A 19,297-nucleotide genomic window follows, 5' to 3' on the forward strand; every position below is an offset into this window, starting at 1 on the left:
TTTAACGGTTTCTCTAAATTGGTTAAATGTTTTATAAATCGTAATTAGTTTTGTTTACCGCGAGAAATTTCTTCGACAAAACATAACCTAACTTTACTAGTGGCGCGAATCGCGGAAAAGTATTATAATTGAAATATAATTTTTTTTGCGCTTTATAACTAAAGAATTTAATAAATCATGATGAGATATTATTTTCTAAAGATTGTTATTATTACCGCGTGTTAATTATTTTAAAAAGTTCTTATAAATTTCCAAAATTACGAAAATTACTTAAATATCGTGGAAACTTTCGTTGTTGGAAATATATAAACTTCGTCTATATTTTGTTTTCGTTTTGAATTCAACGGTAATCTGCAACATTTTCTTTTAACTCTGTATTCTTTTTGTAAATCTATAGTGTAATAAGTGTTTATTCGATGTTGATGAAACGACTAATTCGCAACCGAATAAGGTAACATATAATCTATATTATGAATTTTATTATTAAAATGAAAATTTATTAAAACGTGTCAAAATAAATGTAACCTATAAAATTTTCTATTTTTAATTTTAACTTTTTCTCTTAATAATTATGTTGTAAGCATAATTTATTGAATTATTTAGTGATAGTTTACTGTATAATTTCACTTCTACAATTTTAGTTGTAAATTTAATTAGAAATAAAATGAGAATTAATAAAATTATTAATTATATTTAAATTAAATTTTATCTCACCTAAACAGTAAAGTTAAAATTAATCTATATCTGTTTGCCTATTTCAACATAAGCAATTTGTTTTTTTTTTCTATCACTGATATATTGAATTTCTGCAATCAATAGTTCTGACATTATATCATTTCTAAGTTTTCCAGTCTTTCACGTTCATCATCTTATCATGTAACATTGCAACTAACAATAGAATAACTTGGGACAATAATTTAATTGTCTTAGCTTCACAAAATCGAATATTCTCCTTTGATATCTATAATATTAATTCACATACATATATGAATATGTACAAAAACGTAAAATACGAATTTGATTTTTTAAAGTATTTTTTCCATTTTTTATTGTTAAAATATAATAATCAAATTTTAAATAATAAAATGTATATATAAAACAAAAAATATAAATATAGAGGAGAGAATAAGTAATTTATTCGAAGTGTAGATTTATTATACAGAAAAATCAGGTACACAAGGATAAGAAAATACTGTTGCGGTACAAGAAGCAATAATTTTTTTTTTTTAACATAATTCTAAAATTGTGTAAATTCATGTGAATATTTTTCTTATATATATTAAAAAATTTAACACTTAATTAATTGTGTAACAGGAAATATTCTCAAAGTGTAATAATTAAATGTTTGGTTTATTTTTTTCTATATGGCAATTGAAATTATTTGTAAAATTTTTGTTTGGTTTTCTTTTTTTTTTCTTTGGCACTATTTGACATGCATAATGATCATTCTGTAAATATTATGGTGGATTATTCATTTTACCAATCATTTTTTAACGTATGTGTATACAATTCACATAATATCAATGCGTATTTTTATTCTAAATAATTTCAATTGTAAAAATAAATTTGTTTCTTATATACTTAAAAGTATAATAACATTAATTATAATATATATATATAACAGAGTAAATCTTTCAGATATATATTTTATATGAAAAGATATTTATAATTATATAGATTAATTTTTTAGTGTTTAATTATATAATTTAATTTACGAGAGTTATAAAAACTCAGTTCAGTCGTAATTTTTACAAAATAATTTTCAGTTTCTTGTGAAATGTGCAAAAAAAGAAAAATATATATTTTTTTTTTTTGAAACAAGTTTCACAGAATAATTACATATTAAGCCCTACGAGATTTTTTTTTAAAAAAGAATTTGATATTCTTTTTCTTTAAGATAAATTTTGATTCAAGTATATAACAGAGGAAATGTAATTTTTCTCGTAGATAATTTTTTTTTGTAACACACTGACATTTTGCGGTGAAACTTTTTTTTTTTTTTTTTTTTATATGCAGTTGGAACCTATAGTAAAGATAAAGTCTTGATCGGAAAATAAAATCACTTCCTTCTGAAACATGTCACTGCATTAAAGTAACAACGCCAATAAACTCGACCTTTTGCTTGTCCTCTGCGTTGAAGATCCATCTGAAAATTATTTTTTTTATTTTTAAAAATAAAATTTAATTATTTGATAAGAAAAAAATATTTATAAAAAATATTTTTTTATATTTACGTTTAAAATAAAATGAAAAATTGAGAAAAATTTACCTTTATTTTTAACTCAAATATATTATTTTCAAATGAAACATTTCTCTGCGGGTGTATATACCAAACATTATAACTAATAAAATTTTTTTTTTCTATAAACGTTTGAAAATTTATAAGTTTTCTTGATTTTAATATCGAATTTTGTGAATTTAAAAAAGAACTTTTTAACTTTTCGATTCATACCGTTTTTTCATCTGTCAGGGGAATATTTTGCCTGGTACTTTCCCTTAGTTGATTTCCAGACTTCACGTAATATTTCCCACTCGATCCTCCACCCACTGAATCTTCATTTTCAATAGCTTTTTGCAATGCAATCATCAGTCTGTCGAGCAAAAGTGCTGCTCTTTTCTGCATTGGTTTCTGTAAAAAAAAACAAAAAAAAAAAATAAAATAAACGAAAGAATTTGATTTTTGTTCAAATATTTCGGAACAAAAAGAGAGTTTTCAAAAATTTAAGTGAGCGCTTAAACCTTTTTTGCAATATTTTTTTTTTATACACTAGAATTTAATAAAATAATACAATCTATAATTATTATAGAATTGTAAACATTATTTATAAAAATAATAGGAAAAAATTTGAAACAATTTACTTCTTGTTTCTTAGAAATTTTTCAAACTTGTACCTTGTGTACTCGTAACTTCTTTAAATTCATATTTAATGAAATTTTACAACAAAAGTATAGTCAGACAAGTTCTTCATAAGCTTCTTGTTTATAAATCTTGTGCTGCTCGGAGAAAATCAGGAGAGAATTATAATCATCAATTATTTTTTTTACTTAACTTAAAAGAAAAAAATTATCGCAATGAAAATATATTGTTTTTTTTTTATATGATACTATATAAGAAATATTATTTGATTATTTGAAAAGAAATTATATGATATTATCACTATAAAAATACACACTAAAAAATGATGGATAAATACGCATATATATTTTTTTATTTTTTTAATATATTTTTTCAGATAAGAATCTTTTAGAAAATATTTTATTTCTTAATAGTAAACAATTTAGTTAATATATATTTGTTTAAACAAACTTTTTTGATTATTTTACTTTCTTCAAAGTAACAGTTTTTTTTATTGATTTTCAGATAAATGTAATATTTTACATTATAGAGATAATATTACTTTTTTTCAGTTTTATATAATTGAAATTATAGTTTCCAAATTTATTTTTTTAAATATTATTTTATATTTAATTTTTTTTTTATAATTTAATAATTATACAAATTTTACAATTAAATTATAATATTGTTTAAATGGTTTGTATATAATAATAATTATTACATTATAAAAAAGAATTGAGGTTTTGAAAGTTTATGTAATATGATTTATCGATTACTAAGGGAATCTCTTTTCATAATCCTTTGGACTTTATTTCTCAGTTTACAACCATTTAACTTTGTACTGTTTACCAGAGGAATGGAATTTTCATCAAAGAAGTATCTTTCTTAGACTGGAAAATATTTATTTTCATTTTGATAAAATGATTTTATGACGTGCTTGTATAATGGAAAAAAAATCCATTTCAAATTTCAAAAAGTTTTTTAAATTAAAAATAGGGGTTTATAATTATTTTAACTAAAATGATAAAAAAAATGTATCCTGTTAAAAAATTACTAAAACACAAAAAACAAAATATCCGAAAACAATTATTAGTCTTTAAATTTAGTTTTCGTTATATAAATATATTTTTATATGTAACTAGAATAAAAGAAAATTTTATTTATTGATTCATGGTAATGGGTTACTTGATTATTATCAAATAAATATTTATTTTAATCAAATATAATAACGTCGGTGAAGTTCCCGATTATGATCCAACGATTTAGAAGAGAAAATATTTTTCTATATATATTTTATTAGAAAATTTTTTGTTTGAAAAATTAATGCGACGTTCCTTGATGAACAGATTTTTAAATAAAAAATTTCTAAGCAAAAAATCTTTTATTTTTCGCGTAAAAAATATTTTTTATTTTTTAACATTAATCATAAACGTTGAAAAATATTTTAATATTATTTTTTGTAATTTAAAAATCAAATTTAATTTTTATGGTGAAAATCATAAATAAAAGGTCAAAAATTTGTAGTCTTTTTTGTTTACTGGATAAAATATGAAAAATTTTCAAAAAGTGCATAGAATATAAAAAAAATGTATTTCAATAAGATCTACAACTTTTGTTTAAAAGTGTTTTTTTAATTTTACATATTTTACCCAATATAAACGAAAAAACACAAAAACTGTTTGCCTACAAGCGGACCAGGCTCAAAATTTTTGTAAAAGAAAGAAGTTTTTTTGAAAATTCTTCACAAAAAAAAAAAAAAATTGAAGGATACTTTAGTTTTAACCCCTTCACTGTTATTGACCTCTATAGAGGCATAAAAATATCGTGCCACCAGTGTGTGTATGACCGCTATAGTAGCATCTAGAAAAAAATAAGTAGACACAATACGATAAACTTGTCAATGGGTATTCTTAGGTATGGTAACATCAAGTTTTTTTTTTTTTTAATTTTTTTTACCACATACGGGGCACGGAAGCTTTATTTCTGCTACACAGCGAAGGGGTTAAAAATAAAATTTTAATTTTTAAATTGCAAAAATATAGTAAATTATTTTTCTAGAATTTGTTTGCACCAATTTTTGAATAATTCACGTAAAAATACACAATTTTTAAAAACAAAACTTTAAAAATTGATGCGCATTTTAAAAGAAGTTATGAGCATTCAAAAATAAAAAAACATTAAAATTCTAAAATTTTGAAATAAATTCATATCTCGTAAATGGCTTGCCAAAAGAAAAGTTGAAAAAAATCATTATTAAAACGTCTCAATTAGTATACTAAAAGAAAAAAAAATTTCAAAAAATCGTAAATGTAAATGTAAAATGGTATCTGATTTGGCGTAAAATATAGATATATTATATGATCAGTGTGAGTTGATTTTATCAATAAATTAACCTACCCATGCTATTATTGATCCTGATAATTAATTGACCTTACTCATCTCTAGTAATGAAGAGTGGGTTTTGTAAGTCAATTATGATTTTAATACATTAAAAAAAAATTTATTTGATAATTTTTCTATTTAAATCAAACACGCATAGAAAAAGTTTGCTGTGACAGTAAATTTTAAAAAATTAAGACTAATATTATTAATATCACATTTTAAATATTATATTAATATTTTTATTTCGCAAATATAGTATTTTAAATAAATATATAAACAATGGTTTATTTTCAAACTGCATGTAAAGTTCATGTGTGGATTTTTCTTTTGCGGAGTCGATTTCCCAAAGGAGGGTTTCATGATCGTGGTTGAAGTGGGATCAAAGAAAAATAAAAAAAAACAAAAAAGAATCAATTCCTAGGAGATGTTTTTTATTCTCATTCCTGTTTTACAACGACCATTATTTCATTAAATGTCCTGTTGGTAAACGATATATATATATATTGCAATTGTAAGTCAATTAATAATAAAAATTTTATGATTGAAATTTTTCTCTGGCAAACGTCATATATAGAGTAGGAATAATATTATTTTTGATTTTGTTTCAATGCACTGAAAAATAAAAAAAAATTATTTGATTCAAATAATATCGATTACTTGAATATTATCAAATAAATATTTACTTGAATCAAATAATTTTTATTTCAATAAAATAAATTAGTTTTGAAATAAATACTATTTATTCGACTCAAATAATAATTATTTGATACAATTAAACATTTATTTGATAATTGTCAAGTAATCGATTTTTATAAATTTATATTAATCGTTTCAATAAGAATTTATTGAAAAGAGAAGATATATAATTTTATGACAATTGAAAGAGTATAAAAAAATCATTTAGGTTATATTTTTATCGTTTTCGTTAACATTCAACATAATAAAAAATTTATTAAATTGCGATTTTTATTGTATCGCAAAGTTTTAAAATTTAATGCCTGACAGTACGATTTTTAATTTTGATTGACTTTTTTTATATTATTTCAAAAAAGAAAAAAAAATTGTACAAAATTTGAATATAAATTTTATATTTATAAAAGTTAAAATATTTTAAAAATTTTTATTTATTAATACATTTACGAGAAAATTGGTCGACAAATTAAAAATGGTGTTAAGATTTATTTTCAAAGTAATTATAATATTGTGGAAATTTTAAATATTTATTATTGCGGGAAAAACACAATGTTTTATCATGAAAAAAGCATAATGTCATATGTCTGACTTTTCTTAGTTTCTACTACTATTACTTATTTCATCGTCTGACTATTAACATTGTACTTCTACTGTTACTTTTCTTATATGCATTTAGATATACCGATGTATACATTGAAATGAACAATTTTTCTTTAAATAAAATTTTTTTAAATTTAATAATTATATAATTGATATATGTATATAGTAATAATGTTTATTGTTTTTTTTATATTATAAAAAATTTATATATATAAAAAACAATTAAAACTTTTACTACAATTACAAAAATCCTAAAAATTAACATAAAGATTTTTTTAAAATAAATACTTCAAAAGATCGTGTTTTAAACCATTTTTTATTTTTAAAAGGTAAATAATTTTGGATAAAATCTCAATGTAGTAGGTACAATAAAAAAAATTTATTTGACTCAAATAATCAGTTATTTGACTATTATCAAATAAATTATAAATATTTATTAGTATTACATAATTATCATTTCTGTCAATTAAATAGTATTTGTTTCAAAAATCAAATACATAAATTATTATTGTTTTAAATACAATTTATTTAATTAACATGAAAATTATTTGTTTCATGTAAATATTTATTTATTTCTAAATGTAAAATTTTTAACTAGTTTGAATTAGTGACTCACCTTTTGCTTTTGAATCAGTTAAATTTTACTAAATCGATAGTAAAAAAATTTTTTTTTTTACTAATTAGTATTTAAATTTAGAAAGTATGCGAAATTAGAAAGTGTTTTGAGATTAGTATACATTTTATAGATATCTATAAGAAAATGAAATTGATTTTTTTTCAATCGATATAGGTATTTTTTTTTGCTGCACGCGCAGCATTGAGATAAAACTTTTTCTTGAATATCAATCTTCGTTATATTTGAGATACTCATTTTTTGTTGTCTTATAAAATGAATAACCTATACATATTTTCTCGTATTTGCTTTTATTTGAAAAGTGTACCTATAGAATTTATTTTATATAGTCTACGTTTGATTGTCAAAAAGTTTTAGAAATCGTAGTATTAGTATGTGATTAATCGCGCAAAAAAGCTTTAGCTCTCACTAAAACAAACAAAAAAACTTTTCAGTCACATGGATAAAATATATAAAAACTGTTGCGAAGGCTTTTTTAACATTAATGTAAAGTTTGGTTTTTTTTTTTTTGCATAATCATGGATAAAATATATTATATGCTTCAACGTTGATGACATTATAATAACTGCATTTCATATACCACAAAAATTTTTTTTAAATCAAATTTTTAATTAACATAATTTATGTTTAATCGAATTTTTATACATATAAAGCATATAAGTATATTACTTGACTATTATCAAATAAATATTTACTTGAACCAAATAATTTTTATTTGAATTAAATAAATTGTATTTAGACAAATAATTTCTGTTTTTAAAACAAAATACCATTTAATTAACTCAAATAATAATTATTTAATAATTTTAATAATAATTTAATAATAATTTATTTAATAATAAATTGAATTTCTTGTGTTAAATTTGCAAGCGAGTTATAAGCAATAATATATTGTTAAACTTTTTTTTATGTCTTAATTCAAAATTGTATAAGAATAAAATTAGATTATTAAAATTAAAATAAAAAGTTTAAATAAGTAATAACATATACATAAGATTCGATTGACGTATAATGACGTAAGAAAAAATTTTATCAATATTATTCTGATCATAAAACAACATAATACAATTTCTTAATCTGATTGTAGTTTTCTATTTTATTTATATATATTTATTTACATACATCTATATCAAATCACATCTATAAAGAAATATCAGAAAAAAATGTAGTGTATTTTTAACACATGTTCTCTCATATATAATTTAGAAATCGATAATTCAACAATGACACAATTCAATATAATTTTATTAATAAAACAGAATTTTGTCTAACAATATATATTTACAACAACAAATCTAGAGACATATGATTTTAATCTTTTATATATATATATATATATATATATATATATATATATATATATATATATATATATATATATATATATAAATTAATTTCTAAAAATTCAAATTTCATTAAAAAATTTAATATTAATATTATTATTTATATTTAATATGTTTTTATAGGTTGTCAATCATAACGGAGATTGCGAAAGATTTTGGAAGTAATCACTGTCGAGGTTTACCGTTTGCAGGCAATTTCTGGAAAAGAGATTTAATGTGCGAGGGCGTATGGAAATTCGCAGTGAGTAAACACCATCCAATGCTTATCGGATATTAATCAACTATGTTTCGATCAATTTGCAGTTATCGTTTAAAAATTAGTCTCTATCACACATGGATATTACCGCGATAATTAACTAATTGTGTCATATCCGACAAATAGCTTTACAGTGGGTGTGCCCTATTTAATATATATGGGCAAATCCACGAAACTTTTAATTTTTGTGATTCTCGAATCGAACACTTAAAAATCTGAATTATTTTTAATTAAAACTTTGGGTATCATTTTTTTTTTGCTAAATTATATACAAAGGAACATTTTTGTACAGTATTAGAACAAAATATTTATTTGATAATTAGTTTTATAAGTTAAAAAGTGAAAAAATGCTTAAATTTCATTTGAATTTCTTGAAAAAGTTTATATTCTTAATGTTTTTATTTTTGCGGCGTGTAAAATATCACTTCAGCTACTATGGAAATATCTAGCAAACATATTTTGTCAAAAAATTTTCACTATCCTATTAGTGTGCCACTACTAAAACTAAAAATACGAAGGTTTGATTCAGTGATAGCACTTTTTAAAAAAATTCAATTGAACGTCTTCTTATGAAAATATCTATTACGGCGTTGGATAAAAATAAAAGTTCAATGCATTTATTAAAAGGTGATGAAAAAACAACAATTTTAAGACCTTTTTTAATGATGTGCCTCTAATTGTATTCCTGTGGCAACAATTTAAAGATGATAATAAAAATCGTGATTTAATTTAAATTTATACATTTTTGAAAGGCACAACTGCATTTTTGCCTTAAACAGGTCAATCTATGGTATGATAGAAACATTTTCATACATATATTTGAACACAAAAACACCGCTTAAGGATTTTGAGTGAAATAAATTTTATTAAGTTAAGAATATGCTGAAAACACTTTTTTGGAGTCTTTATCCCCTCTTTTCTCAAAAATCCTGACATGCTAAGCAAATTTGGGTGCCAGAATCGTGTTCAGAGGACGAAAATACTTTGAAAACCACTCCGATATCAAAAATAAAAAAAGTTGAATTTTTCAATTTTATATGTAATTTATTAACATTAAAGAGTTTAAAGAGTTAAACATTGACAGCGTGAGCTAAAAATGAATCACACATATGAATTTGTAGTGCTAAAATGTACTTAAACATGTATACAAAGTGACATCAATGTGCCTGCAAATTAAAAAAAGAAATTTTTTTTTCTTGAAAGTTAAAAGTTTCGTGGATTTGCCCATATATATGCTATAGGTACTTAAAAAATTTCTTTATATACGAAACTGAAGTACGCAACGTTTATGATAAACGATTTTTAAAGAAATAATTTTTTAAAATGAAAAATTCTATAATTTTTTTCTTAAAAAATATTTCTTATAGTTTTCATTAATCAACAAATTATAAAAAAATATTTTATAGGCAAAAAATTATAGAATTTTTCATTTTAAAAAATTATTTTTTTAAAAATTGTTTATCATAAACGTTGCGTACTTCAGCTTCGTAAATATTTGAAAGTAACTTTTAAATTTTATTATAAAAATCAGATTTTTTATTTTACTAAAATTAATTAATATTTAGGTATATTAAGTTGGCGCAACCACATTATTGAAAGTACTTTTTACCTATGCCATAATTAAGTGCTCATTTAGTGCTAATTTAATGCCAAAAGCACAAATTTAATGCTGTACATTTTTTTAAAAAAAACCGTGGTGGCGCCAGCTTAACGTTAAGGTAGCGCCACCACATAAAAAAAAAGCTGCAAAAAATTTTCTTATTGATACCATAATTTAGTGCTCATTTAGTGCTCTCAAAATATTATGCTCTTAATTAAAAATATGAGATTTTAAATGTTAGATTTGTCCAAAATCAAGTTTCAGACAAAAACAAGTTTAACTACTTACATTTTTTTAATTTAAAAATTTACAAATTAATCGATTGACTTGATACCAGTTACACGGGGGTTTTCGGGGTCGCTGATTAGGAATCCGGTATCATTTTATCAAAAATTAAAATGGCGGAACCAATATGGCGGATGAAAAAATTAAAAATTGACCGAATACGTTTGAAACTCGTTACTTGGAAGTTTTCTGGGTCGCTCATTACGAATCCGATGTTAAATTTTTTACGAATAAAAATTTTGAAATTAAAAAAAGATATAAACTCATCCTCTTTGCACAAAGAAAGACTTCTACTTGTGGAGCAAAAAATTTAAAATGGAGAAAAATTTATTGGCAAAAAATCTCCATTCTCTCTTTAGGGGATGGGAGTGATCATTGTTAAATTAAAAAATTTGATTTTCTTTTCATTTTGAATTTTTTAGGACACAAGTAGCAACCTTTTCATCTGTAGAGAGGAGAAGTTTAAATCTTAATTTTTATTGGCAAAAAAAATTATTAGTAATACTAATTACTTTTTACCTATACCATAATTAAATGCTCATTTAGTGCATTTTAATGCGAACAGCACAAATTTAATGGTGTACATTTAAAAAAAAAAATCATGGTGGCGCCAGCTTAACGTTAAGGTAGCGCCAACACATAGAAAAAATCTCTAAAAAGTTTTCTTATTTATGCCATAATTTAGTGCTCATTGAGTGCTAATTTAATGCCAAAAGCACAAATTTAATGCTGGACCCAGAGAATAGATAACTTTGATTTAAAGAAATCAGTTTCTTTGCTTGTTTTATTTCATTCAAAATAAAATTTTCTTTGAAACAAAAAAAGCTTATTACTTTCAAAGAAAGTTTTCTTATTTATGCCATAATTTAGTTCTCATTGAGTGCTAATTTAATGCCAAAAGCACAAATTTGATGCTGCACCCAGAGAATATATTACTTTGATTTAAAGAAATCAGTTTCTTTGACTTGTTTTATTTCATTCAAAATAAAATTTTCTTTGAAACAAAAAAAAATTATTAGTTTCAAAGAAAATTGTGCTTTAAATCAAAGAAATTCTAACATTGATATAAAGTCATGGAAACACTTATTTGAATTAAATAAAAAATTTCTTTTAACGAAGATAAGTTTTTTTAATCACAGAAAATTTGTTTGAAACAAATAAATTTTCTTTGAAGCAAAGAAATATTTCTCAAAGGAATTGATTTCTTTAATTCAAAGATATCCTTTTTCTAGGTCCGTTAACCTGGCTTGTCCACATTGTCCGATCTGGATAAAACCTATTTGAAAATTAAGGGCTAATTTAAGGCTAATTTAATGCCCTAATGCCGATTTTAATGCTCGGCATTTTCTTTAAAAAACTTGTGGACAAGCTAGCTTAACATTAAGGTGGCTTGTCCACACAATGAAGGAGCACTCGTAGGAAGGCCTACTATAGGTCAAAATTTAGGGCTTTTTTAAGGCTCCGCAATGCTCTATTGACGAATTTAATGCCGGCATAATTTCGCCAAATATTTGCAAAAATTTAATTTTTACTTGATATCAGTTTGTCCACACAATGAAGGAGCACTCACAGGAAAGTCTACTGTAGGTCAAAATTTAGGGCTTTTTTAAGGCTCTTGAATGCTCTATTGTCGAATTTAATGCCGGCATTATTTTGCGAATTATTTGCAAAAATTCAATTTTTACGTTATCTCAGTTTGTCCACATCATGAAGGAACACTCGTAGAAAGGTCTACTGTAGGTCAAAATTTATGGCTTTTTTAAGGCTCCTCAATGCTCTATTGTCGAATTTAATGCCGGCATGATTTCGCAAATTATTTGCAAAAATTCAATTTTTACGTTATCTAAGTTTGTCCACATCATGAAGGAACACTCGTAGAAAGGTCTACGATGGATCAAAATTTAGGGCTTTTTTAAGGCTCCGCAATGCTCTATTGCCGAATTTAATGCCGGCATTATTTCACGAATTATTTGCAAAAATTTATGTTTTACGTTATCTCAGTCCACATCATGAAGGAACACTCTTAGAAAGGTCTACTATGGATCAAAATTTAGGGTTTTTTAAGGCTCCGCAATTCTCTATTGACGAATTTAATGCCGGCATAATTTCGCCAAATATTTGCAAAAATTTAATTTTTACTTGATATCAGTTTGTCCACACAATGAAGGAGCACTCACAGGAAAGTCTACTGTAGGTCAAAATTTAGGGCTTTTTTAAGGCTCCTTAATGCTCTATTGCCAAATTTAGTGCCGGCATAATTTCGCGAAATTATTGCAAAAATTCAAATTTATCGCTATATTAGTTTGTCCACACATTGAAGGAGTACTCTTAGGAAGGTCTTCTAGGTGTCAAAATTTAGGGCTTATTTAAAACTCTAAAATGCTTTTATGCCAAATTTAACACTATCTTAGCAAGTCTAAACGATTTTTTTTTAAATAAGCACTTAAGAATTACTTGCTTATTTATTGCTCGTAAATAGCACTGTATTGGCTGTTTAAAAATGATCTACCAATCCTAAAAACTACCCCCGACTCATTCAAAAATTTATTTTTGAATTTTTTTATAGAAAATAACGATTTTTTTATAAACAAATTATTTTTTTTAACTTTAGACCCGTTGTTTTACTTTTTTTATATTTAGATACATGGAAATACTACTAAAATACTTTGTAAAATGTTTTACTGATAACCTGATTACCCTTTTTGGATGACTACTCGAAATTTTTTTTTGCAAAATATTCTTACTATTTTCAGGTATGTAAAAATAAAAAAAAGTAAAAATAATAGCTTTCACAGTTTAAAAAAATTAATTTGTTTATTAAAAATCGTTATTTTCGATAAAAAAATGTAAAAGAAATTTTTGAACTACTGAGGCGAAGTTTTTGAAGTTGGTGGATCGTTTTTGAAAATGCAATTTAGTGCTTTAATAATGAGCCTTAAATTAGCCCTATATTCCAAAGTACTTGTTTTTTGTAAAAACTGAGTTTGAAGTACTCAGGGGTAGTTTTTGAAATTGGTGGATCATTTTTGAACATCTAATTTAGTGCTATTTAAGAACCCTAAATTAGCCCTAAATTTCTAATTACTTGATTTTGAAAAAATTGATTTTAATTTTCTCAGGGGTGGTTTTTGAAGTTGGTGGATCATTTTTGAAAATCCAATTCGGTGCTCGTAAAGAGCCATAAATTATACCTAAATTCCTAGGTACTTTTTCATGAAAAAATTGAGTTTGAAATACTCATGTATAGTTTTTAAAATTAGTGGATCACTTTTGAACATTTATTTAGTTCTATTTAAGAGCCTTATATTAACCTTAATTTCTAAGTACTTGTTTTTTGAAAAAATTGAGTTAGAACTACCCAGGGGTAGTTTTAGAAGTTAGTAGATCATTTTCGAACATTTAATTTAGTTCTATTTAAGAGCCTTAAATTAGCCCTAAATTCATAAGTACTTGCTTTTGGAAAACATTGTGTTTGAACTAATTATGTGTAGTTTTTAAAATTGGTGGATCAATTTTGAACATCCAATTTAGTGCTATTTATGAGCCCCAAATTCTTTAGTACTTTTTTTTGAGAAAATTGAGTTAGAACTACTCAGGGGTAGTTTTTGAAATTGGTGGATCATTTTTGAACATCTAATTAGTAGGTAGGGTAGGTTTTGTGTTTGGTTTTCTATCAGTTACATGGTTGGGGTGCTTGGGAGTGCATTTTTAAAAAGTCAATTTAGTGCTATTGAAGAACACTAATTTAGCTCCTAAGTCCTATATGATTATTGTTTGGTTAAATCAAGTTTTAATAATTGGGGATGTTTTTTTGAACTTAGGGGTGGTTTTTGAAAAATTTAAATAGTCTTAGTTGAGAACCCTACTCTCTAAATCTGAATTAGTAGTTTTCTACTAATGAAAGAGTGCGTATTCGTTTACCAATTGAATTAGTAACAGTTTTTACTAATTTTTAGTAAAAAAAAACTACTAATTCATGGAGTAAATCGGCTTACTAATTTGAAATAGTAAAAAATACGACTTACTCCATAAATTAGTAGTTTTCTACTAGCAATTAGTATTTTTTTTTACTACAAATTAGTCATAACTGTTACTAATTCAATTAGTAAATGAATGCGCACTCTTTCATTAGTAGAAAACTACTAATTCAGATCCAGCTTGACGTCAAGCTAGCAGTACGAAGGGTTACTTTAAATAGGTAAAGGGCCCTAAATTTTTGCATGTGGTACTAAATTAGCCCTAATTGAGCCCTAAATGTTAGCATATATAAAAACTTTTTTCGTGGAAGTGGTACCTCTAGGATTAACGACTTTTTGGCTAGACTTTTCAGACGAGCGACGCTATTTAGGGTCTGACTAGTGGCTGAGTAGCAGCAGAAATGGGCAAGCTTATCAAGTAAGAATTGAATTTTTTAATTATTTCGCGAAATAATGCCGGCACTAAATTTGTCAATAGAGCATTGCGGAGCCTTAAAAAAGCCCTAAATTTTGACCTATAGTAGACCTTCCTACGAGTGTTCCTTCATTGTGTGGACAAACTGATATCAAGTAAAAATTGAATTTTTGCAAATATTTCGCGAAATGATGCTGGCATTAAATTCGGCAATAAAGCATTGAAGAGCCTTAAAAAAACCCTAAATTTTGACCTATAGTAGACTTTCCTACGAGTGCTCCTTCATTGTGTGGAAAAGCCACCTTAATGTTAAGCTAGCTTGTCCACAAGTTTTTTAAAGAAAATGCCGAGCATTAAATTCGGCATTAGGGCATTAAAGTAGCCCTTAATTTTCAAATAGGTTTTATCCAGATCGGACAATGTGGACAAGCCAGGTTAACAGACCTAGAAAAAGGATATCTTTGAATTAAAGAAATTAATTCCTTTGAGAAATATTTCTTTGCTTCAAAGAAAATTTATTTGTTTTAAACAAATTTTCTGTGATTAAAAAAATTTATCTTCGTTAAAAGAAATTTTTTATTTAATTCAAATAAATGTTTCCATGACTTTATATCAATGTTAGAATTTCTTTGATTTAAAGAACAATTTTCTTTGAAACTAATAAGCTTTTTTTGTTTCAAAGAAAATTTTATTTTGAATGAAATAAAACAAGTCAAAGAAACTGATTTCTTTAAATCAAAGTAATCTATTCTCTGGGTGCAGCATTAAATTTGTGCTTTTGGCATTAAATTAGCACTCAATGAGCACTAAATTATGGCATAAATAAGAAAATTTTTTAGAAATTTTTTCTATGTGTTGGCGCTACCTTAACGTTAAGCTGGCGCCACCATGATTTTTTTTAAAATGTACAGCATTAAATTTGTGCTATTCGCATTAAAATTCACTAAATGAGCACTTAATTATGGTATAGGTAAAAAGTAATTAGTATTCCTAATAATTTTTTTTGCCAATAAAAATTAAGATTTAAACTTCTCCTCTCTACAAATGAAAAGGTTGCTACTTGTGTCCTAAAAAATTCAAAATGAAAAGAAAATCAAATTTTTTAATTTAACAATGATTACTCCCTTCCCCTAAAGAGAGAATGGAGATTTTTTGCCAATAAATTTTTCTCCATTTTAAATTTTTTGCTCCACAAGTAGAAATCTTTCTTTGTGCAAAGAGGATGAGTTTATATCTTTTTTTAATTTCAAAATTTTTATTCGTAAAAAATTTAACATCGGATTCGTAATGAGCGACCCAGAAAACCTCCAAGTAACGAGTTTCAAACATATTCGGTCAATTTTTAATTTTGTCATCCGCCATATTGGTTCCGCCATTTTAAATTTTGATAAAATGATACCGGATTCCTAATCAGCGACCCCGAAAACCCCCGTGTAACTAGTATCAAGTCAATCGATTAATTTGTAAATTTTTAAATTAAAAAAATGTAAGTGGTTAAACTTGTTTTTGTCTGAAACTTGATTTTGGACAAATCTAACATTTAAAATCTCATATTTTTAATTAAGAGCAAAATATTTGGAGAGCACTAAATGAGCACTAAATTATGGTATCAATAAGAAAATTTTTTTCCAGCTTTTTTTTATGTGGTGGCGCTACCTTAACGTTAAGCTGGCGCCACCACGGTTTTTTTTAAAAAAATGTACAGCATTAAATTTGTGCTTTTGGCATTAAATTAGCACTAAATGAGCACTTAATTATGGCATAGGTAAAAAGTAATTTCGATAATGTGGTTGCGCCAACTTAATATAGCTTTAATATTTATTTATAACTATTAATATTTTTGATTATAAAAGAGTATTATTTATATATATATATATATATATATATATATATATATATTAAAATGTAGATGTCAAAATAGACCTTGTTCCATATCCATGCTAATTCGATTTCATCGACAACACTGCGGAATTTCGATAATAAATCGTGATAACTCTTTCATATCCATTGAATACCGTGAAATGTTTGGTGTAATCAAGTTTCACTTTTAGCTTTCAAGACCGCGCGATAAATCCACAATAATTTATGCAAGAGGCAAAATTTCTGAAGTGATCCAATTAAAAAAAAAAAAAATTTCTTAAATAGGGCTACAATTGGCATAACATTTAGTACTATGGGTCACCCATAAATTATTATTAATTTTTATCAAAAACTGTAGAGGGGGGAGGGGATTAAAATTTTGGTGAAATATGAACAGTGGATTTTTTGAAAAATCATAACTATTGTATAGTAGGGTGAAAAATTTTTTGACCTATATGATTTTGAAAGGTTTTTTCCTGTTCTTTCGAATGGTGCAAATTTTTTTTTTTAAATTCAAAATTTACCCCTTTTTTCGAAATAAACACAGTGAATCAACTTTCAATATAAATGAATTAATTGTTTAAATCTTCGTTACATCCAAAACTTTGTAAAAATTTCTGACAAATGAGTCGCCGGAAAGTAAAACCACACATAAAATTCTGACTCCCATTGAATTAACATGGGCGTCAGAATTTTATGTGTGGTTTTACTTTCCGGCGACTCAAATGAAAATTCGTCATTTTAAGAATCCTAACAAATATAACAATTCGTTGAAATAAAAATTCGGACAAATAAAGATTCGGTGAATTGGAAATTCTGGTATTTAAAACTTCGAATTACTTAAGGTATAAAAAGATCGGCAAGGCAATTTAATTAATTACCCTGTTGAATGAATGAATGCATGAATTTTCCATAAAAATCAACAGTTAGAATATTCATTTTAAAGAATTTTATTAGATATTATTATTTATTAGAATTAGCAAAATTCTCGTTCAACTGAATTTTAAATGGGAATTTCATTTTATTAAATGAAAATATTTCATTATATTAATGACGTCATTTGAAAATTATCAAAGTTCTAACTAAAAGTTAGAATCCATCCCTTACTACTAGAAATATAATGGAGCATTGACCCTTAACAAACGTGTCGTAAAATAAATAAACTGTATTATCTACTTTATTACGTTATTACTATATATCATAAAAAGAATTTTCTTTATGATTAGTACTGAAGATAAAAATTGATGCTATTGATAAAAATAAATTAATGAAGATCACAAGGGAATTGACAAAAATCTACGAATAGAATATAACATTATTAACTATATGGGGGATCACACGTGGAGTGATCAAGGTTCAAAAAATTTTGTTCTGCATCCGAAGCAAAAATTTACAACCGGCGCAGTGTTGCACCAGTACTGGCAAAGTACTGACCGCCAATACTGAACCAATACTGGCATATGTTTGGGATGATAACGTTTATTAGTACAGGTCATTAGTAATGGCTTAGTACTGGCGTTCAGTACTGGTTCAATACTGGAATTTAGCAGTAATTATGTATTTTGCCAGTACGGGCAAAATCATAGTAACCAGTAATAAGCCAGCACTATTACACTGAAAAAATTTTGGTGCAACAGTTGCCCCAAACGAAAAATTTTAATATTCAATTAACTTCACACTTAATATTTACCATGAGATTTTATATGAGTGAATCTAACTGAATAAAAATTTTTCGTTTGAGATAGCTGATGTACCAAAATTTTTTCAGTGTAGATATTCAAAATTCAGGGTTCTTTTTGCTTTTTACATTAATTGAGCAGCTGGATCGAAGAACCGACTCTTCGCTCGAACCGCACGCGCTCATACCATTAACTATTATTAATAATAAATTATTATAATAACTTTTAAATTGTTATTTTTTTATATTAACATTTTACTCTTTATTTTATTATTCAAATAATTTCTTCAAATATTATAAAATATATATTTATTTGTATTTGTTTAAATTCCCGTAATTGAATGAAATTATTGGTTAAAATAGAGTTTATTTGCTTCAAATATATTTTTTCAGTGTAAGAAAAATAATTTGAGAACTTCATTAATTATGTATTTTTTTTTATTAAAAAGTTTTAATATTAAATTAAAATTTCATAATTCCGTTAATGAACGCATTGCAGTAATCAAAAAGAAGTATTAAAATAATTTAAAAAAAATGTGTATGTATATTTAATTTCTCACCAACAAAAATACACAATTTTTACGTCTATGAAGTTGGCGTCGACGCTTAAGGCCAGGTCCAAGTCGAGTCAGCTGTTCCTTTGAAGTTTCAATGGAACAGCTGACACGACTTGGACCTGGCCTTAACGTCGATAATTATTTTTCACGGGACCAAACATAACAAATCATTTTTAAAAAA

At 25.0% G+C, this 19,297-nt stretch overlaps 2 protein-coding genes across 2 annotated transcripts in view; one reads left to right on the forward strand and one right to left on the reverse strand.

The window, feature by feature from the left end:
* Window positions 1-384: 384 nt before the first annotated feature.
* LOC127291459 (allatostatin C-like) overlaps window positions 385-19,297 on the forward strand; it is a 107,940-nt gene continuing 89,027 nt past the window's right edge. The window contains exons 1-2 of the mRNA XM_051320613.1: window positions 385-451; window positions 8,612-8,729. The gene's annotated coding sequence lies outside the window, so the exon portion shown is untranslated. The remainder of the gene's footprint in view (window positions 452-8,611; window positions 8,730-19,297) is intronic.
* Window positions 1,115-19,297, reverse strand: part of LOC127291457 (uncharacterized) — a 32,170-nt gene continuing 13,987 nt past the window's right edge. The window contains exons 2-3 of the mRNA XM_051320609.1: window positions 2,453-2,629; window positions 1,115-2,146 (exon numbers count right to left, since the gene is read on the reverse strand). Of these exons, the coding sequence (XP_051176566.1) occupies window positions 2,060-2,146; window positions 2,453-2,629 (264 nt within the window). The 3' untranslated portion in view covers window positions 1,115-2,059. The remainder of the gene's footprint in view (window positions 2,147-2,452; window positions 2,630-19,297) is intronic.

The sequence above is a fragment of the Leptopilina boulardi genome, unplaced genomic scaffold, assembly GCF_019393585.1.
Source record: "Leptopilina boulardi isolate dan_hultmark-lab unplaced genomic scaffold, ZJU_Lbou_2.1 LbouV2_137, whole genome shotgun sequence".
Taxonomy (NCBI): domain Eukaryota; kingdom Metazoa; phylum Arthropoda; class Insecta; order Hymenoptera; family Figitidae; genus Leptopilina; species Leptopilina boulardi.